Raw genomic sequence first — 25966 nt, 5'->3', positions numbered from 1 at the left:
ATATTCTGCATGACAAAGGAGAGGCTATGATTTGGAAAGGAAGTTGTAACAATGGCACCTGGGATGGATCCCTTAGCCTTGAGGAAAAATAACATTTGTATTATTTTCAATGCATTATGTATAACATTATTTCAATACATTATGTATAACATTATGTATTATCCAGTCTGTTCTGGGAAGGGATCTCTTAGTTACAGTGTACTTTAGGGCACACAGGGAGTTTTAACTCAATTTCAAGCAAAGATAGGAGAAGCCTTGTGGACTGACTTCCTGATTAAGTCGGCAAAGATGCCATGTGGTTTGATTTGTCCTTTTCAGTTTTAAATGAACCGTATCATATCACTAATGATGCATTGTCCTTCCTGTGTTAGATTCCTTTTTAATAAGATATTCTTTGTGACCTGAGTGCAATTGTGGTCATTTGGGCAAAGCAACAATTTTGTGAAATCCCAGCTCTTTGTTGAATGTCTAGTAGCACTTGGTAGGCTTCACATGTTGATTTGATTGGAGTGCTGACATCACTGTGCTGCTGACCAAAGGCCTAGGTCAGGTTCTTGTGTTAATCACCTGCTTGTTTTGCTTTATTGATTGCTCAGAGAAATCTCCCGTTTATTTGGCCCATGTTTCTGAAATTTTGTGTCAGCATTTTCATCATATAGCCCCGCCCCCGGTTTAGGAACAAACAGTAGTCTTTATTATACATTATGTCAAGTCCAGAGTGCTTCCTGAATTTTTAGGATTCTACAGTACTGGTTTCCATTTGTCTAATCCAGCCTCATTTTTTCACAGTTCCGTAGTTATCTTCTGCTGCAGTTAGGCTTCTTTGTGACCTTAAGCAAAATTTTAAATCTCTGAGCCTCAGTTTCATCATCTGTAAAGAAGGAATCATAATAGCTCCTACATCACAGGGTTTTTACATGAGAATTCAGTGAGGTGATATCTTTAAAAAAATGATAGCTTTCATTAAAGAAGATCTTAATAAGTACCAAGAACAATGCTACACTTCTAAAATTTGTTGTCTCATTTCATCCTCATAACAGCTTTGGGATGTAGGCAGAAATTATGGTAGTAACCCAGGTAGTGATAATAGATGGCTTTTATTGAGTACTTACGTGTTCCAGTACTTTACATCTTTCAGTTTAATCCTATAAATAATCTTACGTGGTTAGTACTCCAATTGTCATTTTATGGATGAGGAAATTTAAGTACAGAGAGGTTAAGTAACTTCCCTAAATTCACAGAGCCCTAATGTTCAGTGGAGCTGGTTTAGAATCCAGGCTACACTTATAGGTACTACTTTATCCCCGTTTTTTTTTAATGTTCAAAAAAATACTTATTTATAAAAAACACAGTGGGGTAAGTTTATACTGAGAAATGCAGCAATAAATACAGTTGAAGAGAACAGAGCAACTCTACATTGATACACTGGCACGAACAGGAAGAGCAAACGCACCACCCAGACCTGAATGTCTGCAGGTCGATTTTGTACACGCTCCTTTAGAAACACCACCCTGAAAAGATCTTGTCAGTTTAGGTAAGAGAATGAGCCCACATATAATCACAAACGTACCCTGATCAGGACTTTATTTAAAAATTAGCAAACAATACTGTAGAGACATTGATGTGTAAATTTCTAAAATGCTGCTTCTTAAATTTAGTGAAGACAACATTTAGCTAGATACTAAACTAAAAAAAAAAAAGCTTATTGTTTGAAAATCGCAGTTTATTAAGTAGATTGCAAAAAAAAAAAAAGGTCTTTGGGACGCCTGGGTGGCTCAGTCGGTTTAGTATCTGCCTTCAGCTCAGGTCATGATCCCAGGGTCCTGGGATCGAGTCCGGCGTCAGGCTCCTTGCTCAGTGAGGAGCCTGCTTCTCCCTCTGCCTGCCGCTCCCTCTGCTTGTGCTTTGTCTCTCTCTCTCTCAAATAAACAAAATCCTAAAAAAAAAAAAAGCATAGGTCTTTAATAAGAGAATTGGCTGTACAAGAGTACTCCCCTTTCACAGTATGCCTTTTTACTTCATATGGGAGTTACTGCTTCTGCTGTAGGATTGAATTGTTACAGCACTAAAAGGCAACTATTTAGGGAAGAGGCAGAAAAAGGAAAAGGGAATGTATGTAAGGCAATATTTCTTTTAGGTACAGTAAGCATTCTAGTGTTTTAAGAAGACAAGATAAAAATTACTCAAGGCTAGCTTGGTTCTCACTGAATAAAAACAATGGACTAAATACTGAGCCCCTCGGTGTCAATCTAATAATCAATGCCTTGGTCACCATATTGGTAATTTCTGGGGTGGTCATCTTGGTACTCTCCGTGATATTCATCTGGGTATTCTGCCTGATAATCACTGTCACTAATTTCAGCCCATTTGTTCCTGTTCCTTGGCTTCCATTGTGAATGACAGGTTCTGTGGGAGCAACACAGTATTTGGGATCATGTACTTGCCGCCCAAGCCCGTACACACTCATTCCTTTTTGGGAAGCCACTTTGTGGGTTCCCATGTGTAGAGAAATTGTCGAGTTGTCCACTGGTTGTAATGTTGGCTTCTGATCCAAGGGATCTCTTCTGGTACCTGGTGCTAACATCCCCACCTGGCTGGCTCCTTTGTTGGTGCTGCTCATCTGCAGACTAATTGTGGTCTGGTCAGAACGTTTGTCACTTTGCATTTTGGGATCATAAAGATACCGCCTGGTCCCATAGGCCGTCATACCTGCCTGGCTGGTGCATTTGTTGGTTCCCATCTGCAAACCAGTTACACTTTGGCCAACTTTTAATTTTCCTTCATCAAAACGTCTTGTTGGTTTTTCATCATACTTAACTACAGTGACAGTGGTTGTATGGAATCCTTTTGTTTTAGCCAGACCTGCCAGAGCCACCAGCATAGTCTGAACCTGGGTCATGTCTCTATTCTCAAAAAGATCATTTGCTTCAAATATGTCATGTGGCTTCATGCCATAAGCCTGAATAGCTTTAATAAAGTTGCCCATATTCTCCACCTGAGGCCAGTTTAACGAGGACTCATTAACCTTCTTCACTGAGCCTGGCTGTAGCTTGTTTATGAGCTCGAAGGGGATGATGCCATCTTTGAAGCCCTACTGAAAGTTGGTGCCAGTGCTCATGCCTGTCACCTCTTCTATCCAATTTTGAAGATCTTCTTCTGCCTGATGATCATAGTTGGAAGCAATCTTGTTCTTGACCTTGGCGGAGGGCCCTTTAAGAAGGGCCCTTGTTGAAGTGGGTCATGGTGGTTCAGGTGGCGGGAAGAGGCTGCCCTTGGGTCTAGGGCCTGGGGGTTTCTCGTACTCAGCTTCCCCGCTCCTGGCCCCGAGGAGCACCGCAGCAGGAGATGCTTGGAGCTCGCTCCCCTGGGTGGTGCAGGAGACTCCCCGATGTGGCGGCCGTGGTGGGTATGGGCGATGCTTTGGCAGCGTGGTCCGACTGGGTCCCACAGAACCTCCCGCTCCACTCCCCATTTTTTGTTTTAAATGAGAAGCTTAGGGGGATTAATAAACTCATCAAAACTCCCATACCTTATAAGTGGCAGAGCTAGAATATGAACCTAGATTTGTCTGATTTCAAAAATGTGCTCTTAATTATCACACTATACTGCCTCTAGACTATTAAAAACAATAAGTACTTCTGATGTGGTATTGTAGAATGGCTTGATTATACTTTAATACAAGTCACGTTGCTGTGCTCACTCATACGTGAAAAATGACATTGTGCCTTGATTGCAGGGGTACCACGCTTTGACCACTGCTTGACACATGAACTTTACCTGCTGACTTGATAGAGAAGATGAACACCTTTCTGGATATCTAGCAGGATTCTTGACATTGCTGGAATTCCCAGTAGTGATGTTAATGTTAATGATCCCATTTCTGGTGATTCAGCAGGGTGACTTGCCTGCCCAAGATGTCAATAACTGGTGGGAGGCACATGGTGCTGGGGAAAGGACATGGCTGTGGGATGAGACAGCACTGTTTCTCCAGTTAATTCTAGCCCCCTCCCTGTTTATTGACGCCCCTTCCTAACCCTCTGGTTTTGCCCCATGTTCTTCCTGTAAGTGACTTCTCCCAGATGACTGACTTCTCTTAACTCTGCCGACATAGATTAAGGATAAGTATAGTATTTCAATCACCTACTTAGTAATGGATGTGTAATATACTATGCCTATAAAGAGGGAAGTTTGCTGTGAAATTGTCCACTGCCAGCTAACCAGTAGGACTTAGGACATTTCTCAGTTTTAGGTTATAGTCCCTGAATTCCTGAACTGAACTACTAAATCTTGATAAAGGAAGTATTTTATAGATATTTAATTCCCACAAAGGAATGTGAGCCCAGACTGATGATGATTTACTTTATTTTGCAGGAAGGATGCCAATTCTGCGCTGCTCAGTAACTACGAGGTAAATAGCTTTGAAGTGAACTATTGAATTTTCCTCTCTGGTAGTTTGCCCTTTGCTTCTGAAGATTATTGAATTAGTTTTAGTTAAAATGACTGAATTCATTTGGATTTTCCACTTTAAAGTAGGACAGATGGCACTTGGAATTATAAGCTTAGTAAATTATACATAGTAATTCAGGGAAGCTGGGAAGACTTTAGTTTATAGTGGGCAACCTCCCCCAGATCCCAAATATTTTAGATCTTCATTTGATGTGCCTTCATGGGATGGAAGGATCTACTTTGGAACTGTTTCTGTCTGCAACATTTTTCATTAAAATGCTTATGCCTTTTCCTAATTACTACTCTTTAACTATAAAATGCTTTTATATGTTATTATTTTGATCCTCATAGTAGTCTCAAGTATTAACACTTTCGTTTGGAAAGTGACAGCTTAGTTGACGCACCATTGTGAATGATTTAGTATGAACTAGCAGATTTGGAATTTGGGGGCCTGCGGGTTGGGTTGCTGGAGAAAGGGAGGAAAAAATGAAAGAAGTTGGTGAGAGGGGAGATAATAACATTATTTTTGCTTGCCTTCTAGTTTGCCTTTGTTTTGTTTGGTATTAGCAAAGCCATCTGATAGGTTAACTCCAGGTATATAAAGAAGCATTCATACATGCACTGTCAATTTTTCATTTTCTAGAATCTAAATTCTTGAAGGCTTAGGAGATTTGAGTCTCCATTGTGTGATCTAGAAAATAGAAAGTAGTGGAATTAACATAGTTGGCCATACTCCTTCCTTAAATTGTTGCTACTGATAACAGGAAGGAAATGGTTGTTAGTCAAGCCATTGGCTTTTAGGAACTTCCTTGTCAGTTTGGATTCTGCTAAATGTTTGGGTGTTTTATCCATTGGGGAAATGTCGCATTAATTAGGTCACATGACACTATTTCTGAAAAAATAAGGACAGGCAAGGGAGGGATTGTGTTATATCTAGTAATGGTTTATGAACCTATGCTTAACTTCCTTTAGTTCTCTGGCATAATCTCTAAAATAGGAAAGATATATCCTCCACCCACCCTCCTCAGCACTAACACGTATATGGTTTTCCCTTGTGGGGAAAGTTTACTTCTAAAGTTCTGTAGCATTTCTTTTCCCTTCTTCTTCTTCTTTTTTTTTGTAAAATTTATGTTTATCACTTGCCTAATAATTTTTCTTTCTCAGAAATAAATTTACTAGATTTCATATTAGTGAAGCAGGATCCTGGGTTTTTTTTATTTTTTTTTAAAGATTTTATTTATTTATTAGAGAGAGAGAGAGCACATGAGAGGGGGGAGGGTCAGAGGGAGAAGCAGACTCCCTGCTGAGCAGGGAGCCCGACGCGGGACTCGATCCTGGGACTCCAGGATCATGACCTGAGCCGAAGGCAGTCGCTTAACCAGCTGAGCCACCCAGGCGCCCCAGGATCCTGTTTTAGAAAAAACTTATTTTTAGGAAAAAAAATTTTAACTGAGGCTCAGTTGACAGATAACATTAGTTTCAGGTGTACAGTGTAATGATTCAATATTTGTACATTGTGAAATTACCACAATAAGTCTAGTTAACATCCATTACCATATATAAAGATTTTTTTTCTTGTGATGAGACCTTTTTAAGATTTACTCTCTTAGCAACTTTCAAATATTCAGTACAGTTTTACGGTAGTCGCCATGCTGTACATTATTTCTTCATAATTTATTTATAACTAGAAATTTTTACCTTTTGACTCCCTTACTGATTTTGCCCACCCTCTACCTCCTGCCTCTGGCAGCCATGAGTCTGTTCTCTATGTCTGTGAGCTTTTTTTTTTTTTAAGATTTTATGTATTTATTTATTTATTTATCTATTTGAGAGAGAGCATATGCACATGCTAGCTGATGGAGGAGCAGAGGGAGAGGGACAAGCAGACTCTGTGCTGAGTGTGGAGCCCAGTACAGGGCTTGATCCCACAACCCTGAGATGACCTGAGCTGAAATTCTGAGTCACACGCTTAACCGACTGAGTCATGCAGCACTCCCTAGTTTGGTTTTTATTTTGTTTTTTAAGATTCCACATTATAAGTGAGATCATACAGTATTTGTCTTTCTCTATCTGACTTATTTTACTTAGTGTAATACCCCAAGGTCCATCCATGTTGCAAATGGCAAGATTTCATTCTTTTTTGTGGCCAAATAATATTCCATTGTATATATAAAGCATTTTTTTTATTCATCTGTTAATGGACACCTAGGTTGTTTCCATATCTTGGCTATTGTAAATAATGCTGCTTTGAACATGGTGGTGCATATGTCTTTTGAGTTAGTGTTTTTATTTTATCTTGATAAAATACCCAGAAGTGGGATTGCTGAATCATATAGTAGTTTTATTTTTAACTTTTTGAGGAACCTCCATACTGTTTTCTATAGTAGTTGCATAAATTTACATTCCCAACAACAGTGCATGAGGGTTTCCTTTTCTTCTCATCCTTGCCAACACTTACTATTTCTTGTCTTTTAGATGTTAGCCATTTTAACAAGTGTGAAGTGATATCTCATTGTGTTGGTTTTTTTTTTTTTTTAAAGATTTTATTTATTTTTGACAGAGAGAGAGCACAAGCAGGGGGAACAGCAGAGGGAAAGGGAGAAGCAGACTCCCCGCTGAGCAGGGAGCCTGATGCAGGGCTTGATCCCAGGACCCCGGGATCATGACCTGAGCCGGAGGCAGATGCTTAACTGTCTGAGCCACCCAGGCGCCCCATCACTGTGGTTTTGATTTGCATTTCCCTGATGATTAGTGATGTTGAGCATCTTTTTATGTGTCTTTTGGCCATCTGTATGTCTTCTTTTGAAAAGTGTGTGTTTAGGTCCTCTGCCCATTTTTTAATGAGATTGGTTTTTTGGTATTTAGTTCTGTAAGTTCTTTATATATTTTGAGTATTAACTCCTTATCAGATACATGATTTGCAGATATTTTCTCTCATATAGTAAGTTATCTATTCATTTTGCTGATGGTTTCCTTTGCTGTGCCTTTTAGTTTGATGTCCCACTTTTTAATTTTTGCTTTTGTTGCCTTTACTTTCGGTGTTAAATAAAAAAAAAAATCATCACCAAAACCAATGTCAAGGAGCATACCTCCTGTGTTTTCTTCTAGGAGCTTTATGGTTTCACATCTTGCATTCAGTTCTTTAATTCATTTGAGTTCATTTTTGTGTGTGGTGTAAGATAGTGGTCCAGTTTTCCCAGCACCGTTTATTGAAGAGACTTTCTTTTCCCCATTGTATATTGTTGACTCCTTTGTCAAAAATTAACTAACCACATATGTATGGGTTTATTTCTGGACTGTCTCTTCTGTTCCATTGATTGATATGTCTGTTTTTATGCCAATACAATACCATTTTGATTTCTTGGCTTTGTAATATAGTTTGAAATCAGGAAGCATGATGCCTCCAGCTTTGCTCTTCTTTCTCAAGATTACTTTGACTATTCAGGGTCTTTTATGGTTCCATAAAATTATAGGATTGTTTGTTCTATTTGTGAAGAATGCCATTGGAATTTTGATAGAGATTACACTGAATCTGTAGATTGCTTTGGGTAAAATGGACATTATTAATTCTTCTAATCCATGAGCATGGAATATCATTCCATTTATTTGTGTTTTCTGCAGTTTCTTTCATCAGTGTCTTATCCTGCAGGATATAGATCTTTCGTTCCTCGGTTAAATTTATTCCTAGGTGTTTTATTCTTTTTGATGCAGTTGTAAATGGGATTATTTACTTAATTTCTCTCTCTGATAGTTCACTGTTATCATGTGACACGCAATAAATTTCTATATATTGACTTTGTATCCTGTAATTTTACTGAATTCATTTATTAGTTCAGTTTTTTGGTAGAGTCTTTAGGGTTTTCTATATGTAGTATCATGTCATCTGCAAATAGTGACAGCTTTACCACTTTCTTTCCAATTTGGCTGCCTTGTATTTCTTTTCTTGCCTAATTGCTCTGGCAAGGACTTCCAATACTGTGTTGAATAAAAGGGGCAAGAGTGGCATCTTTATCTTGGCCTGATCTAATAGGAAAAGCTTTCAGCTTTTCACTGTTAAGTATGATGTTAGCTGAGGGTTTGTCATATATGGCCTTTACACGTTAATGTATGTTCCCTCTAAACCCAGTTTGTTGAGAGTTTTTATCATAAATCGGTGTTGAATTTTGGAAAATTCTTTGCATCTATTGAGATGATTGTATTTTAGGAAAATTTAATTTCAGATATACTCCGTATATTTTTGAGGTCAGAGGAGAGATCAGTGATATGGTATATCTTGATAAGGAAACATTTGATACATTTTCAGTAAACTAATGAATTTGGATTATTTGATTTAGATAAAAGCATTTTCAAAATGTCAGCTGCTTCTCAGACTCATATTTGCTCTAATACAAGAGTTAGGGGGAGGGTTTGTGAAAGAAAAGGGGTACTATCCTACTTATCCTTCAAAATCATTGACCTTGAAATAGATACATTTCTCACATTTGTTCATAAAAATATTTTATCACTTCCTAGGTGTTCCAGTTACTGACTGATCTGAAAGAGCAACGGAAAGAAAGTGGAAAGAACAAACACAGTTCTGGGCAACAGAACTTGAATACTATCACATATGAAGTAAGCCTATGTTTCTGGAGGAGCTGCCCAAACTACCATTGAGGGGGGTTGGTTTATTCTGCAGATGACTAGCCACCAAATCATGACTACCTCTTACTTGATTAATGAGTAGTTTTACTGTAACCCAGTTTTTATTCTGTTTATACAAGTGGAAGGAGTTTGGCCAGTGGTGAGGGTTAGCCATTGATGAAGTTGGAGGGAATAGTCAAAAGACTGCCCTCAATTCTAACACCCATTTGCAAGTCAAGGATCCCTAAGACCACCCTTGGGTTCAGTAATTCACTGGAAGTACTCAGAACTCACTGAAGGCTATTGTATTCGTAGTTATAGTTTATTACACAAAAAAGATACAGATTAAAATTGGCCAAGGGAAAAAGCATATGGGGCAGATATTAGGAGAAATTCCACCTCAGAGCTTCTGTTGTCATCTAATGTGGAGTCAGAACATGTTTCTCTCTTGAAATCGGTGTGTGATAATACATACAGAATATTTTCAACCAGGGGAGCTCAGCTGAACTTCAGTCCCGAATTTTTATTTGGGCTCTATCATATAGGTGTGATTGAGTGATTGATTTCCTGTGTAGTTCATCTCAGCCTCCAGGTACATTGATCCAGAGCCCCTACCCTAAGTCACATTTTTAAGACTATTCAGTATGACCAAGGCCTCCAGACAGAGATACTCCTATTGAGTATAACATTCCAAGGGTCTAGAGATTGCCTCCCAGAAGCTGAGGGCAAAGACCAAACTGTATCTTTGGGCAAAGCCCAAAGTTACTTTATTACACAGAAAGTAATGTTTTTTATTGTAAAAACCTTAGAAAGTACCACAAAGTATAAAGAAGAAAGCAAAAGTAGTTTACAATTTTAACATCTAGTTGACATTTTACTATGTTTTCTCCCAACCTTATGCTTTATCCTTAAAAGAGTTTAAGCCATCATATTTGTTTTATGTGATGTTTGATTTTGTATCTGTCATTTTAATTTTTCTGTTATTTTCTTTCAAATCTGATTTGTCTCTACAAAGGATCTAGTTTTAATTATCTTTATCTCTCCAAAGACACAATGAAACCAGAGTTAAGTTACTGTAATCCCTTTTAAGGAAATTAAGGGGTGTTTAGCACTTTTTGTCACCATTCCTCCCCATCCAGTTTTGTTCATCTAATTGTGTGTTTAAAGTCCTGTCACTCAGGGGTGCCTGTGTAGATCAGTCAGTTAAGCACCCCACTCTTGATTTCGCTCAGGTCATGATCTCAGGGTCCTGGGATTGAGCCCCACATCAGGCTCCCTGCTCAGCAGGAAGCCTGCTTCTCCCTCTCCCACTCCCCCTGCTTGTGTTCTCTCTGTCAAATAAATAAATAAAATCTTAAAAACAAAACAAACTTTCTCCCTCTCCCTCTGCCTCCCGTCCCCAGCTTGTGTGTGCTCTCTCTCTCTCAAATCTCAAATAAATAAAATCTATCATTCATTTATTCACTTATGTTCTTTTATGTTATACCATTCATCTCTTTAAAAAAAGAAAATGTTGGTAATGAGTTTTGTAGCCAAATTTCAAGCTGTCAAGTACTCTTACTACACACTTGAATCAGTTTAAACTCACTGCCACTCTGTTACATATTTGTTAAGTTCTTGCTTTTAATTCACAGTGCCTTAAGGAAACTTATTGTGGTGTTAAATGTTTTGAGACTTTTTATGCCTGAGAATGTATTTCTAGTGTTCTTAATGTGAATGACACCTCATCTGAACACGGAGTTCTTGGGTTCAGCTTTCATTCTGCAAGTCTCTATAGGTATTACTTAGTCTGTTAGTGTTTGTTGTTACGGAGGAGTCTGAAACCAACCTGATTTTTGCACTTGGGAGAGATGCTTAACTTAGATGCTTGAGGTTACTGTTTACTTTCCGGTTTGAAGTTCCTTTCAAGTTATGTCTAGGTGGGGTTGCCTTTTAAAAAAAAAAAATAAAAGCCTTTCATTTTGAGATAATTATAGTCTTGAAGAAGAGTTTTGCAGAAAGAAGATGGTGCTGAGAGTTCCCATATGCCCTTCTTTAGTTGTCCCTGATGTTAACATCTTATATAACCATGGCACAGTTATCAAAACTAAGAAAAATTACACAAAGATCAAATTTTCTCAGTTGAGATCGAGCCCTGCATTGGACCTGCTTAAGATTCTTTCTCCCTCAGGGCACCTGGGTGGCTCAGTTGTTAAGCGTCTTTTCCATTAATGCTCTTTTTCTGTTCAAGGATACTGTTTTGTATTTAGTTACCATGTCTCCCCCAGTCTGTAATGGGTCCTTAGTCTTTCCTCATCTTCCATGCATGACCTTGACACTTCTGAAGAGTAATGGTCAAGTATTTTGTAGAATGTCACTCAATTTTGGTTTGTTTGATGTTTTCTCCTGACCAGACTGAAGTTACGGCTTTTGGGGAAGAATGCCACAGAAGAGATGTGCCCTTCTCATTGCATGGTACAGGGTACATGATATCAGTGTCTTCTTACTGAAGCTGTGAACTTTGATTACTTGGTTAAGATGGTATATGCCTGGTTTCTCTACTGTAAAGTTACTGGTTTTCCATTTCCATTTTGTATTATTTAGAAAGGAGTCGCCACATTCAGCCCATTCAAAGGGAATGGGATTAGGCTTCACCTCTTGAAGGGAAGGAGATCAAAGAATTTGAGGACGTGTATTAAAACCATCACAGTGGGTACCTGGGTGGCTCAGTCGGTAAGCGTCTGCCTTCAGCTCAGGTCATGATCCCAGGGTCCTGGGATCGAGCCCCACATCGGGCTCCCTGCTCGGTGGGGAGCCTGCTTCTCCCTCTCCCGCTCCCCCTGCTTGTGTTCCTGCTCTTGCTATCTCTCTCTCTGTCAAATAAATAAATAAAATCTTAAAAAAAAAAAAAATAAAACCATCACAGTAATTAATAAATATTTTGAGAAGAATGCTTTGAGGCTATGCAAATATCCCACTAGTAAAGCTTTTAGTATTAATTTTAGTATTCATTGGTATGTCTTTCCTGCAGTAATTATTACTATGGTTCAATTCCCTAATGGTGATTTATTTCCCTCATTCCTTCCACATTTAACACACAGTTCTTCTATAAGAAACACTTGTTCCTTCTCATGCTTTTATTTACTTATATCCATATGGACTGGTGACTATTTTATTCTTTGGGTTCCCTGTTTTTATTTTCTATTTTATTTTATTTTTTTGAGTTTTCAAACTTCTTTTAATCCGTGTTTATTTCCTTTTTTAATTTAAATTCAGATAATTAACATATAATGTAATATTGGTTTCAGAGGTACAGGTCTGTGATTCATCAGTCATATAATAGACAGTGCTCATTACATCTCATGCCCTCCTTAATGTCCATCACCCAGTTACCCCATCCCTCCACCCCCCTCTCCCCCAGCAACCATCAGTTTGTTTCCTATGATTAAGAGTCTCTTGTGGTTTGTCTCCCTCTCTGGTTTCGTCTTGTTTTATTTTTTCCTCTCTTCCCCTATGATCCTTTGTTTTGTTTCTTAAATTCTGCATATCAGTAAGATCATATGATAATTATCTTTCTCTGATTGATTTATTTCGCTTAGCATAATACCCCTCTAGTTCCATCCATGTCATTGCAAAAGGCAAGATTTCATCTTTTTGATGGCTGAGTCCATTATATATATGTATGTATATATACATATATATGTATCACTAAAAAAATTGTCTGAAGTATAACACAATTGTCAGATTGAGTTTTTCCTTTTTCTTTTCTTTTTTTTTTTTAAGATTTTATTTATTTATTTGACAGAGACACAAGCAGGGGGAGGGGAGAGGGAGAAGCAGGCTTCCCGCGGAGCAGAGAGCCCAATGTGGGGCTCCATCCCAGGACCCTGGGATCATGACCTGAGCCAAAGGCAGACGCTTAACGACTGAGCCACCCAGGCGCCCTGAGTTTTTCCTTTTTCTTTTTTAAGATCAGAAAAGCTTTCTTGTAGAAATTCATTATTCTTCCTATTCTAGCCACTGGTTTTCTTTTTGAGGAATTCCCATTATATGAAGATTGACTCTCCTGAAGGCATTTGTTTTATAGAAGATTTTTTTTTTTTTTAAGATTGATTGATTGATTGATTGATTTTTTAAAGATTTTTTATTTATTTGTTTGACAGAGAAAGACACAGCGAGAGAGGGAACACAAGCAGGGGGAGTGGGAGAGGGAGAAGCAGGCTCCCCCCAGAGCAGGGAGCCCGATGCGGGACTCGATCCTAGGACCCTGGGATCATGACCTGAGCTGAAGGCAGTCGCTTAACCAACTGAGCCACCCAGGCGCCCTAAGATTTATTTATTTGAGAGAGAGAGCAGGCAGGTACATAGGGGGAGGGGTGCAACGGGGGAGGGAGAGGGACAAGCCGACTTCATGCTGAGCGTGGAGCCCTATGCAGGGCTTGATCCCATGACCTTGAGATCATGACCTGAGCCGAAATAAAGAGTCAGATGCTCCAACTGACTGAGCCACACAGGTGCCCTTTTATAGAAGATTTTTGAAATAAAATTTTAGAATACTAAATTATAGCCATTATCTTCCCTTTTTCTCATTCAGGTTTTTTTGCCTTATGCTTACTTTTTCTTTCTTTTTTTTGGGTAGACATTAAAATATATATCAAAAACACCATGCAGGCACCAGAGTCCTGAGATTGTTAGAGAATTTCTCACAGCAATGAAAAGCCACAAGTTGACCAAGTAAGTAAAAAAAATTTTTTTAATTTTTAATTTAAATTCAATTTAGTTAGCATATAGTATATTATTAGTTTCAGGGATAGAATTTAGTGACTCATCAGTTGCACATAACACCCAGTGCTCATTACATCAAGTGCCCTCCTTCATGCCCATCATCCAGTTACCCCATCCACCCACCCACCTCCCCTCCAGCAACCCTTAGTTTGTTTCCTACAGTTAAGAGTCCCTTATGGTTTGCCTCCCTCTCTGTTTTTATCTTATTTTATTTTTCCTTCCCTTCCCCTATGTTCATCTGTTTTGTTTCCTAAATTCCACATAGGAGTGAAATCATATGGCTTTGTCTTTCTCTGACTTATGTCACTTAGCATAATACCCTCTAATTCCATCCATGTCGTTGCAAATGGCAAGATTTCATTCTTTTTGATGGCTGAGTAATATTCGTCTGTGTGTGTGTGTGTGTGTGTGTGTACATGTACGTGTACCACACCTTTATCCATTCATCTGTCGATGGACATCTAGGCTCTTTCCAGATTTTGGCTATTGTGGACATTGCTGCTGTAAACATTGGGGTGCATGTGCCCTTACAAATCACTGTAGTAGAAATTATTTTAAGTAGGAAAAGTGTGTCACACATAATGAAAATGATAAACCATCCTCAGCAATGGTATATTTCTATTTCATTGGGTTTTGAATTATAATTAACACATAGTGCCTTTTAAAGTAGGATTATGGTATTGTGGATAAGACAACTGAGACTTAGACATAAGGATCCTTCTAGAGCCAGAAACAGAATTTATTGGGATTTTTTAAATCATAAAGTCTTTTTGGATTTTTTTTTTTTTTTTTTTTTCTGAGTCCCAGTTCTATGACCTGCCCCATAACCCCTTTACAGCACTCAGGCCAGATTTGTTGAAAATGGGGGTCACAAATTAAAGTGATCTTTATAAAGTTGACCAATTAAGTCATTTGAAATTTGTGTTTACTTGGGACAAAAATGGCTTGTTAATATTCTGTCTTCTCTTTTAGAGCTTGATTACTTGTCCTGGTGACTTTCTTGAATAAGTTAAGCTTATAGGAATTAAAAACATCATTGAGAATTAGATTAAGAGTGGTGCCTGGGTTGCTCAGTTGGTTAAGCGTCTACCTTTGGCTCAGGTCATGATCCAAAGGTCCTGAAATCGAGCCCCACATTGGGCTCCCTGCTCAGTGGCAAGCCTGCTTCTCCCTCTCCCTCTGTCGCTCCCACTACTTGTGCTCTCTCTCTCTCTCTGTCAAATAAAATATATATATATATTTTTTAAAGAATTAGGTTAAGAGTTTACATGAGAAGAACACTAGCTCTTGTCTTTTGGGGTTAATACAGAGCTGATAAATCCCAAAAGCTTCTGTCATTTATTCAGGATAATTAATAATTTTCTTTTGAAGGAAACATTGGTATTATTTCAGACACACAGCTGATACACTATCAATAAACTAAGTGTACTTCTCTTGCCTCTCTTATCCAAATGAACTCTGAAAGCAAACATCTTTCGAGTATGTGTGTGTGTGTATGTGTGTTTTACTTTTGGTAAAATTTATCATCTTAACCACTTTTAAGTGCACAATTCATTAGTGTTAAATATATTCACATGTTGTGCAACTAATATCCAGAAGTTTTTAGTCTTCCAAAACTGAAACTCCTCTATACCAATTAACTCCCATTTCCCCTTCACCCCAACCCCTGACAGCGACCATTCTATTTTGTTTGTATGAATTTGATTACTCTAGATACTAAGTGGAAGCATATAGTATGTCTTTTTTAATATTGTTATTTTTTGTTTTACTATTTAAATCATTTTTAAAATTTTTTTAGAAGATTTTATTTATTTATTTGACAGAGAGAGAGACAGCGAGAAAGGGGAACACAAGCAGGGGGAGGGAGAAGCAGGCTTTCCGCGGAGCAGGGAGCCCGATGCGGGGCTCGATCCCAGGACCCTGGGATCATGACCTGAACCGAAGGCAGACGCTTAACGACTGAGCCACCCAGGCGCCCCCTCATTTAAATCATTTTGAAGTGTGCAGTTCATGAGGTACATTCACATTGTTGTACAACCATCACTGCCGTCTACCCACAGAACATTTTTCATCTTGCAGTATTGAAACTTTGCACTGGTTAAATAATGACTCTCCACATTCCCTGCCTTCTGGCCTGGTAACCACCAATCTGCTTTCTCTCATGAACTCTGAATGCCTTTTTGAGGGGATCATACAGTATTTGTCCTTTTATTACTGGCTAATATCATTTACCATAATGTCTGCAAGGTTCGTCCCTATTGTAGCATGTGTCAAATTTTCCTTCCTTTTGAACACTGCATGGTATTTTATATATCCATTTATCTACTGATATATAGCTGAGTTGTTTTCACCTTTTGGCTGTGTGCATAATGATGTTGCTGTGAACATGAGTGGACAAATATCTCTTTGAAGACTCAGTGTTCACTTCTTTTGAGTATGTACCCAGAAGGCAAATTGCTATTTTTAACTTTTTGTGGAACTGCCATACTGTTTTCCATAGTGACTACACCATTACTTATCCACAAGCAGTGCATGAGGGTTCCAGTGTCTCCACATTCTTGTCAACACTTGTTTTTTGTTTTTTTGGTAATAGCCATCTTAATGGGTGTGAAGCAGTATCATTGTGGTTTTGTTTTGCCTTTGTTTGGTGATGTCAATCATCTTTGCAAAAGTTTGTCTGAAATTTTGAAGTCCAACTGTGTATTTCTCTTTTGTTATCTGTGCATTTGTGTCTATCTAAGAAATTATTGTCAAATCCAATGTCATAAAGCTTTTCTACTATAGGTTTTTTTCGAGAGTTTTATACTTTTATGTCTTACGTTTAGATGTTAGATCCATTTTGAATTAATTTTTTTGTGTGGTGTAAAATAAGGATTCACCTTCATTCTTTTACATGTAGATACTCAGTTTTCCCACCACAATTTGTTGAAAAGATTGTCCTTACCCATTGAATAATGTTGACACCCTTGTCAAAAATCATTTGACCATATATGCGAGAGTTTATTTCTGATCCATTGGGCTGCATGTCTATCTTTATGCTAATATTACACTGTTTTGATTGCTGTAGTTTTGTAGTAAGTTTTGAAATCAAGAAATGTGACACCTCCAACTGGATTCCTTTTTAAGATTGTTTGGGTTATTTAAGGTCCCTTGGTAATTCTATATGGTTTTATATTTCTGCAAAAAATGCTATTGGGATTTTGATAGGGATTATGTTCAATCTGTAGTTTGCTGTGGATAAGTATGGACATCTTAACAATGTTAAGTTTTGCAGTCCCCAAACATGGGATGTCTTTCCGTTTGTGTTTTCTTTAATTTCTTTCAGCAGTATTTTATAGTCTTCGGTGTACAAGTCTTTCACTTCCTTGGTTAAGTTTATTCCTAAGTATTTAATTTTTTTCAGTGCTATTGTAAATGGAATTGTTTTCTTAATTTCTTTTCCAGATTGTTCATTGTTAGTGTATAGAAACAACTGATTTTCGTGTGTTGATTTTATATCCTGTAACTTTGCTAAAATTGTGTATCAGTTCTAACATTGTGGAATCTTTAGGTTTTTCTACCTACAACATAATGTTGTCTGTGAACAGAGATAATTTTACTTCTTCTTTTCCAATATGCATGCTTTTATTTCTTTTTCTTATTTAATTCCTCTGGCTAGGACTTCTGGTAGCTGTGTTGAATAGAAGTGGTGAAAGAAGGCATCCTTGTCATGTTTTAGTCTTTCACCACTGCGTAGGTGTTGGCTGTGGGTTTTTCATATATGGCCTTTGTTATGTTGAGGTAGGTTCCTTATATTCCAAGTTTTTTGAATATTTTTATCATGAAAGGGTATGAATTTTATCACATGCTTTTTCTACAACAACTGAGATGATTAGGTGGGGCTTTTCCCTTCATTTGTTAATGTGTTATATTACATTGATTTTCACGTGTTGAACAGTTCTTGCATTCCTTGAATTAGTTCGAATTGGTCATTGTGTGTAATCCCTTAATAGGCTAGTTAGGTTAATATTTTGCTGTAGATTTTGCAACAATATAAGAGCTAGTGGTCTGTAGTTTTCTTGTAGTGTCTTTGTCGGGCTTTGGTATCAGGGCAGTCTTGGCCTCATAAAATGAGTAGAAAGTGTTCCCTCTGCTTTAATATTTTGGAAGAGTTTGAGAAAATTTGGTGTTAATTCTTGGTTGAATGTTTGCTAGAATTTGCCTGTGAAACATCTGGTCCTGGACTTTTTTTTTTTTTTTTCAGATTTTAGATTACTGACTAAATCTCCTTATTACTTACAGGTCTACTCAGATTTTCTGTTTCCTCCTCATCCAGTCTTAGTAAGTTGTGTGTATCTAGGACTATACATATGTATTTCTGAAGGAAGATTATTTATGTGTTGCCCAAAGTCATTCTTATTCTTTGGTATATTAGAAGCTTTAAGGAGGATTCACTTTAATGTTAGGGTGGATCATAGAAGATCTTCCTTATCAGAAACCAGTATAAATTATATCAGATTGACCTGGGAAAGTTTCATACCTCCACCTCGCAATGATAGTAACTTCCATTTATTGAGTCCATTTAGTGTTCTGTGCATTTAACATTCTCATTTAATTTTATTTCTCACAGCGGCCTAATGTAGAGTCTACTGCAAATGGGGATATTTGAGTTCATTACTTCAGGTTTCTAGTTTAACTTTTTCCCTTTTGGCTGTCTTTGCTTTTGATTCCTGAATGATAAAGCACTATTATTCTACCTGTTATGATGACATCATTCCATCCTGACTGACCCAAGTAAATCAGTCTGTTACCTCTTTGAGTTCTCAGTTTTTCTCCAAACACTTTTAGTAGGGTAGGGGTGTAGTCAGTTGAAATAGTTAGTTTAGTCTAAATGCTTTTTGACCATTAAACCTTTAATACTGATAAAACAGACTTGAAGCACCAGTAGCTGAATCCTCACTAGTGTAGCTTTGTTGCCTGCCTTCGGTACAACCTTTATGGTTAATATTTGTGGTGTTTGAAGTAGTGAGGGATGGCTGGTCTTCTTTAATAGCTGAAAATCATTTTAAGAAATGCACATAATCAAGTGCTTCAGAAATTGGAAGATAGCTCTGAGAATAGGCTAACTTCCATGGAAATGTTTCTATAGAAAATGAGGGAAATGGAAGGTGAGAAGAGCATTAGGAGAAGTGAGATTTTGGCTGTTTTATACACACTGACTCAATCCTGATAGCCAACGCAGTGTTGTACAGATGAGTGAACTGAGGCTCAGAGAAGTTACACACCTGCCCCAAATCAAGCACAGAGTAAGGGGTAACCCAGTAGTGAATTATTCCAGCTTACCCAAAGTTTCATGTTGTTTTTCTGAGAAAGTTGGTTAGTGTGTGTATCAAGATAGTGGACCCAGTGGGCCCTTTGGTTCTCCTTACTTGGGCATTGACAAGGAACTTTTTCTTCTGGGGAAAAGAACAGAGCTATTCTTTTCCAATATCCAGGCAAGAGAATTTTTCACTCCCAGAAGTCTTAGAGTCAACGTTGGACTCATATAAATACTTCTTTTAAAATGATTTATCATGGGGGCACCTGGGTGGCCAGTCGTTGAGTGTCTGCCTTCGGCTCAGGTCATGATCCCAGAGTCCTGGGATCAAGCCCCGCATTGGGCTCCCTGCTTGGCGGGGAGCCTGCTTCTTCCTCTCCCACTCCCCCTGCTTGTGTTCCCTCCCTCTCTCTCTGTCAAATAAATAAATAAAAATCTTAAAAAAAAAAGATTTATTATGTCATTAATATACAAGCAGTTCATGTGTATTGTAGAACAGTTCCGTTACCCCCAGAAATAACCTCATTCTATCTTTTGTAATTAATCCCTTCCCCTGTGCCCAGTGCCTGGCAACTGATCTGTTTTCTCTTCCTATAGTTTTGCCCTTTCCAGAAAATCATATAAATGGAATCATACAGTATATAGCCTTTTGAGTATGTCTTCTTTCCACTTACATACTGCATTTGTGATTTATCCACATTGTTGTTTATTATTCCTTTTTATTGCGGAGTAGTGTTCCACTATATGGATGTACCACAGTTTGTTTATTTACTTATCAGTTGAAAGACATTGAGATGTTTCCAGCTTTGGCGGTTATGCATAAAGCTACTGTAAGCACCTCATAAAGTTTTGTGTGAGAATAAGTTTAACTCTGTAAGAAATTGCCGAACTCTTTTCTAAAGTGACTGCCGCATTTTGCTTTCTCTCTGGCAATGTAAGAGAGTTCCACTTACTCCATATCCTCACCTGTACTTGGTATTTTTAGTAATTTTTATTTTGCTGTTATATTGGTTTGAAGGGGTATCTCATTGTGGGTTTGTTTTTGTTTTTTTTAAGATTTATTTATTTGAGAGAGAGAGAGGGACAGAGAGAGCATGCCCGCAAGGGGAGGGTCAGAGGGAGAGAATCCCCAAGCAGACTCCCTGCTGAGTGCAGAGCCCAACACATGGCTCAGTTTTCCCACCAATGAGATCACAACCCAAGCCAAAATCAAAAGTCAGACACTTAACTGACTGAGCCACAGGCAGTGGTTTTTAATTACATTTCCTTAATAATGAATAATGTGGAGCATTTTCTTGTTCTTACTTCATTTATCTTCTTGGATGAAGTATCTGTTTAAATATTTTGCCCATTATTTTATTGTTTTTTTAATTGCATAGTTTTAAGAATTCTTTGTATATTCTGAATATAAATCCTTTGTTCAGCATGTAATTTGCAGATATTTTCTCCAATTTGTGGTTTATCTTTTCATTCTCTCTTTTTTAAAGATTTTATTTATTTATTTGAGAGAGAGAAATCACAAGCAGGGGGAGAGGAGCAGAGGGAGAGGGAGAAGTAGCCTCCCCGCTGATCAGGGAGCCCAATGCAGGGCTCCTTCCCAGGACCCTGAGATCATAACCTGAGCCAAACGCAGATGCCCAACTGACTGAGCCACCCAGGTGCCCCTGTCTTTTCATTCTCTTAACACTTTCTCAGAGCAGAAGGTTTTGATGGAGTCAAATTTATCTTTTCTTTTTTGTCTTATGCATCCTGCCTTTAACGTTTTATGCAAAAATTCTGCCATATCCAAGGAAGATTTTTCTCATATATTTTCTTCTAGAAATAATCCATTTTGAGTTGATATTGAGGGTATGTTGTGAGATAAGGGTTGAGATTCTTTGTGTGTGTGTGTAGATTTCAGTGTTCCAGTGCCATTTGTTGAAAAGACCGTCCTTTCTTTGTTGAATTGCCTTTGCTGTTTTGTAAGAAATCTGTTGATTCTGTTACTTCATTCAATATTATTCCTTTGATCTATGTGTCTATTTTTCTGTCAGTACCACTCTGTCTTGATCACTGCAGTTTCATAGTAAGTGTGAAATCAAATAGTAAAAGTTCTTCAACTTTGTTCTTTTTCAAAATTGTTTGGCTTTTCTAGTTCCTTTGCCTTTTTATATAAAAATTTTTAAAGATCTGTTTATTTTAGAGAGAGCAAGAGTGAGCGGGGGCAGGGGAAGGGCCGAGGGAGAGAATCTCCAGCAGACTCCCTGCTGAGCAAGGAGCCTGATGTGGGGCTCAGTCCCACAACCCTGAGATCATGACCTGAGCCAAATCCAAGAATCGGACGCTTAACCGACTGAGCCACCCAGGCACCCCTTATTGTAAATTTTTTAATCAGCATCTAGAACAGATCCTGCTGTTTGGGATTTACATCTATAGATCAGTTTTTGGGGAGAAATGATATCTTATCAATATCGAGTCTTCTTTTTTTTTTTTTTAAAGATTTTATTTATTTATTTGAGAGACAGAGAGCATGAGAGGGAAGAGGGTCAGAGGGAGAAGCAGACTCCCCGCTGAGCAGGGAGCCCGATGCGGGACTCGATCCCGGGACTCCAGGATCATGACCTGAGCTGAAGGCAGTCGCTTAACCAACTGAGCCACCCAGGCGCCCAATATCGAGTCTTTTAATCCATGAAAACAGTGTATCTCTCCACTTATTTAGGACTTTAATTTCTTTCATCCCTGTTTTTGTAGTTCAGCATACAGGTTATGCACAGTTTGTTAAATTTATATAGGTGAATTTAACAATTTTTGGTACTATTGTAAATAGCACTGATTTCCAGATGTTTGTTGCTAATATAGAGAAATACAGCTAATTTGTCTATATTGATCCTATGCTGTACAGCCTTTCTAAATCCATTTACTAATACTAGGAGCTTTTCTTAGTATGTTCCTTGTGATTTTTCTCTGTAGACATAGTATTTGTGAATACAGAATGTTAAATTTTTTTCAAATCTTTTTGCCTTCATTTCTTTTTCCTGTCTCATGTTCTGGCTAGGACCATGATGTTGATGTATGATGTTCAATAGGAGTGGTAAGAGCATTTTTACCTTGTTCCTGATGTTAGGGAAAGAAGGCTTTCAGTTAATTTACCAGGAAGTATGTTAGCGTAGGTTTTTCATGAATGCCCTTTACCAGGTTTAGGAAGTTCAGTTTGCTGAGATTTTTATCATGACTGGATATTGATTGTGTCATTTGCTTTTTCTGTGTCTCTTGAGGTGTTCATATGGTTCTTGTTCCTTTAGTCTTTTTGAGGCATCTGGCAGGCTTAGTCCAGTGGAGCATGCAGCTCTTGATCTTGGGGTTGTGAGTTGAAGCCTCATGTTGGGTGTAGAGATTACTTACAAAACTGTAATAAAAAAAATGTGTCTTTTTGCCCGTATCTTTTTGTGTATTTTGCTTAGTGATAACAATCTGCATACCTAATCATTTACAGTCCAGATAGAGTTAACATTTTACCACTAAGTAAAATATGTGTAACTTATATATAATTAACTTCTCCTTTTTCTGTTATAATTGTCATATTTATTAGATCTATATCATTGAAAAAGTATTTAGCAGTGTTTTAACTTTTACTTTATATACTTTTACATATTTTATTTTATTTATTTATTTTTTTAAGATTTTATTTATTTATTTGAGACAGAGAGAATGAGAGAGACAGAGAGCACATGAGAGGGGGGAGGGTCAGAGGGAGAAGCAGACTCCCTGCCAAGCAGGGAGCCCGATGCGGGACTCGATCCCGGGACTCCAGGATCATGACCTGAGCCGAAGGCAGTCGCTTAACCAACTGAGCCACCCAGGCACCCTACTTTTACATATTTTAAAGAATTTAGGATAAAAATAGTTTTTTATGTTTACCCAGATTTTTACCACTCATTTTGCTCTTTTTTTTACGATCTTATTTTATTTATTTATTTATTTATTTGACAGAGAGAGAGAGAGTGAGGCAGGCAGAGGGAGAGGGAGAAGCAGGTTCCCCATTGAGCAAAGAGCCCAATGCAGGACTCAATCCCAGGACCCTGGGATCATGACCTGAGCCGGAGGCAGATGCTTAACTGACTGAGCCACCCAGGTGCCCCTTGCTCTTCTTTCTGAAGTTCCATGTTCACTTCCTATCATTTACTTTAGCCTGAAAAACTTTCATTAGCATTTCTTTTAGAACAGGTCTGCTGGCTACAAGTTTCCTTAGTATTCTTTCAACTGAGATTGTTATCTTCTTTCTTTCCTGAAGGATAGTGTCAGAGGTTGATTGGTCTTTTCTTTCAGCACTTTAAAGATGTTACTTCAGTGTCTTCTAACTGCCATGGTTTCTGATGAGTAATCTGGTCATGCAGTGTGTTATGTGTTATTTTCTTCTAGCTGCTTTCAGTATTTTTTCTTCTCTCTGGTCTTCAAAAGTCTGATTAGAATTTTTTTTTTCAGTTTACCTTTGCTGAGCTTCTTGATTATGTAAATTTTTGTTTCTTACTAAATTTGTGAAGCTTTGGACCATTATTTTGAAATAATTTTTTCTGCCCCAGTCTCTTTTCTTTCTGGAACTCCAAAGACAGCTGTTAGAACTTTAATAGTTCTGTCAGTCCCCAAGGCTCTGTTCTCTATTTTTTTTAGACAAACTTTTTTTTTTTTTTTTAAATTTTATTTATTTATTTGACAAGAGAGAGACACAGTGAGAGAGGGAACACAAGCAGTGGGGGTGGGGAGGGAGAAGCAGGCTTCCCGCCGAGCAGGGAGCCCGATGCGGGGCTCGATCCCAGGAACCTGGGATCATGACCTGAGCTGAAGGCAGACAACTGAGCCACCGAGGCTCCCCTAGACAAACTTTTTTTTTTAACATTTCCCAAACAATCTATATGGTTGTCACTCTTAGTTCCTTAATTGGAACATGTTGGACCCTGTTGACACAAAAAGCTTTGGATAATGAGACACAAGTAGAGGATCAGGCACCTGGGGAAAGGAGTGGGAAGAAAGAAAACGATGCATCACTTTTCCTCTAGATCTACTTTTTTTTTTTAAGATTTATTTATTTATTTGAGGGAGCAGGGAGGGGCAGAGGGAGAAAATCTTTCAAGCACACACTCTGCTGAGCGTGGAGCCTGATGTGGGGCTCGATCTCACAGCCCATGAGACCATGATCCCAGCCGAAACCAAGAGTTGGACACTGAACTGACTGAACCACCTAGGCACACCTTCTCTGGATCTACTTTGATTGTCACATGCAATTTCATCTAGATGGCACCTTGTCACATGACTGTATTTCTTCCAATCCATGGCTCCTCTGTAGGCTGTTTATCAGTAAACACCACAGAGCAGTTCTGTTCAGTGGAACCTTCTGCAGTGATAGAAATATTCCTCTCTGGGGGCCTGGGTGGCTCAGTCGTTAAGCATCTGCCTTCGGCTCAGGTCACGATCCCAGGGTCCTGGGATCGAGCCCCACATCGGGCTCTCTGCTCAGCGGGGAGCCTGCTTCTCCCTCTCCCACTCCCCCTGCTTGTGTTCCCTCTCTTGCTGTGTCTCTCTCTGTCAAATAAATAAATAAAATTAAAAAAAAAAAAGAAAGAAAGAAAGAAATATTCCTCTGGTCTGTCCTATGCAGTAGCTTCTAGCCACATGCAGCTGTTGATCATTTGAAATATGACTCGTGCAAAGGAGGAACTGCATTTTTAGTTTAATTTAATTTAATTTATTTATTTTTTTTCTTTAAAGATTTTATTTATTTGAGACAGAGAGAATGAGAGAGAGAGAGCACATGAGAGGGGGGAGGGTCAGAGGGAGAAGCAGACTCCCTGCCGAGCAGGGAGCCCGATGCGGGACTCGATCCAGGGACTCCAGGATCATGACCTGAGCCGAAGGCAGTCGCTCAACCAACTGAGCCACCCAGGCGCCCTAATTTTATTATTTTTTAAAGATTTTATTAATTTATTTGACAGAGTGAGAGAAAGCACAAGCAGGGAGAGCAGGGGAGGGAGAAGCCGGCTCCCCGCTGAGCAGGGAGCCCGATGCGGGGCTGGATCCCAGGACCCTGGGATCGTGACCTGAGCTGAAGGCAGATGCTTAATGACTGAGACATCCAGGCGCTCCAGTTTTAGTTAATTTTAATTAAATTGAAGTGTTAGTAGCCATATCTAGTCAGTGGCTGGCATTTGGGCAGTGCCATTTTATAATACCTTTTAATTGACTTTATCTCAGAAGCCATAGGCAAAATTCAGTGGCCCTTGCAAGTCCTTTGCTGAGTGATTCTGAAGCTTGATACACTGAATTTATCCTGGGGGAAAGGTGGAAAGGCCATGCTCCGATTTGGCAGCTCCTCTTATGCTACGTGTATTCTCCCCACCCTCCTGTGGTGGCTGAGGCTGCTTCTAGCAGCATTGCAACTCTTGAGTCATTGGGCCTTGTCTTTGAGCCTCAGAACTGAGTGTCTGGTTAGTTGGATTCCCAGAAATGTCTGTCACATCAGAGCAGCTGATTCTACCTGAATGAGCGTGTTGGCTGGTTTCTTACTGAGAGGTGAGAGAGTCTGAGAACTTGGTGCCAAAGGCCTTTAGAATCCTAAAACCCAGTGTCTCCCAGATGTGATACAGGTAATGTCATGGTGTGTGAGATGATTTTAGGTAGTACAATAGTATATCTTGATGTGCTATTTTAATTTTATTAGTTAAACTTACTTTAATGTGTACTCTTGAGTTAATATTTGCATGGTATATCATTCTCTGTTTCCTTTGTCTTTTGTGATGCTACCTATACCCATTCAATGATGCAGTCTGGGAAATGGCATGGGGAGAGTAGATCAGTTTTTTCCCCCCA

At 38.6% G+C, this 25966-nt stretch overlaps 1 protein-coding gene and 1 pseudogene across 2 annotated transcripts in view; one reads left to right on the top strand and one right to left on the bottom strand.

The window, feature by feature from the left end:
* The window catches only part of CRCP (CGRP receptor component), a 53302-nt gene that overhangs the window by 5699 nt on the left and 21637 nt on the right, over positions 1-25966 (top strand). The window contains exons 2-4 of one of the 2 annotated variants that reach the window (XM_034988739.1): positions 4372-4408; positions 8959-9057; positions 13685-13779. In XM_034988739.1, the coding sequence (XP_034844630.1) occupies positions 4372-4408; positions 8959-9057; positions 13685-13779 (231 nt within the window). The remainder of the gene's footprint in view (positions 1-4371; positions 4409-8958; positions 9058-13684; positions 13780-25966) is intronic. The other variant, XM_034988740.1, reaches the window with a different exon arrangement.
* On the bottom strand, positions 2250-3242 carry LOC117999531 (annotated as a pseudogene).

This window comes from Mirounga leonina, unplaced genomic scaffold (genome assembly GCF_011800145.1).
Source record: "Mirounga leonina isolate KUSES-001 unplaced genomic scaffold, KU_Mleo_1.0 Mir_454, whole genome shotgun sequence".
NCBI lineage: Eukaryota > Metazoa > Chordata > Mammalia > Carnivora > Phocidae > Mirounga > Mirounga leonina.
The sequence above is the reverse complement of the archived record's forward strand: the minus strand, read 5'-3'. Positions and strand labels throughout refer to the sequence as shown.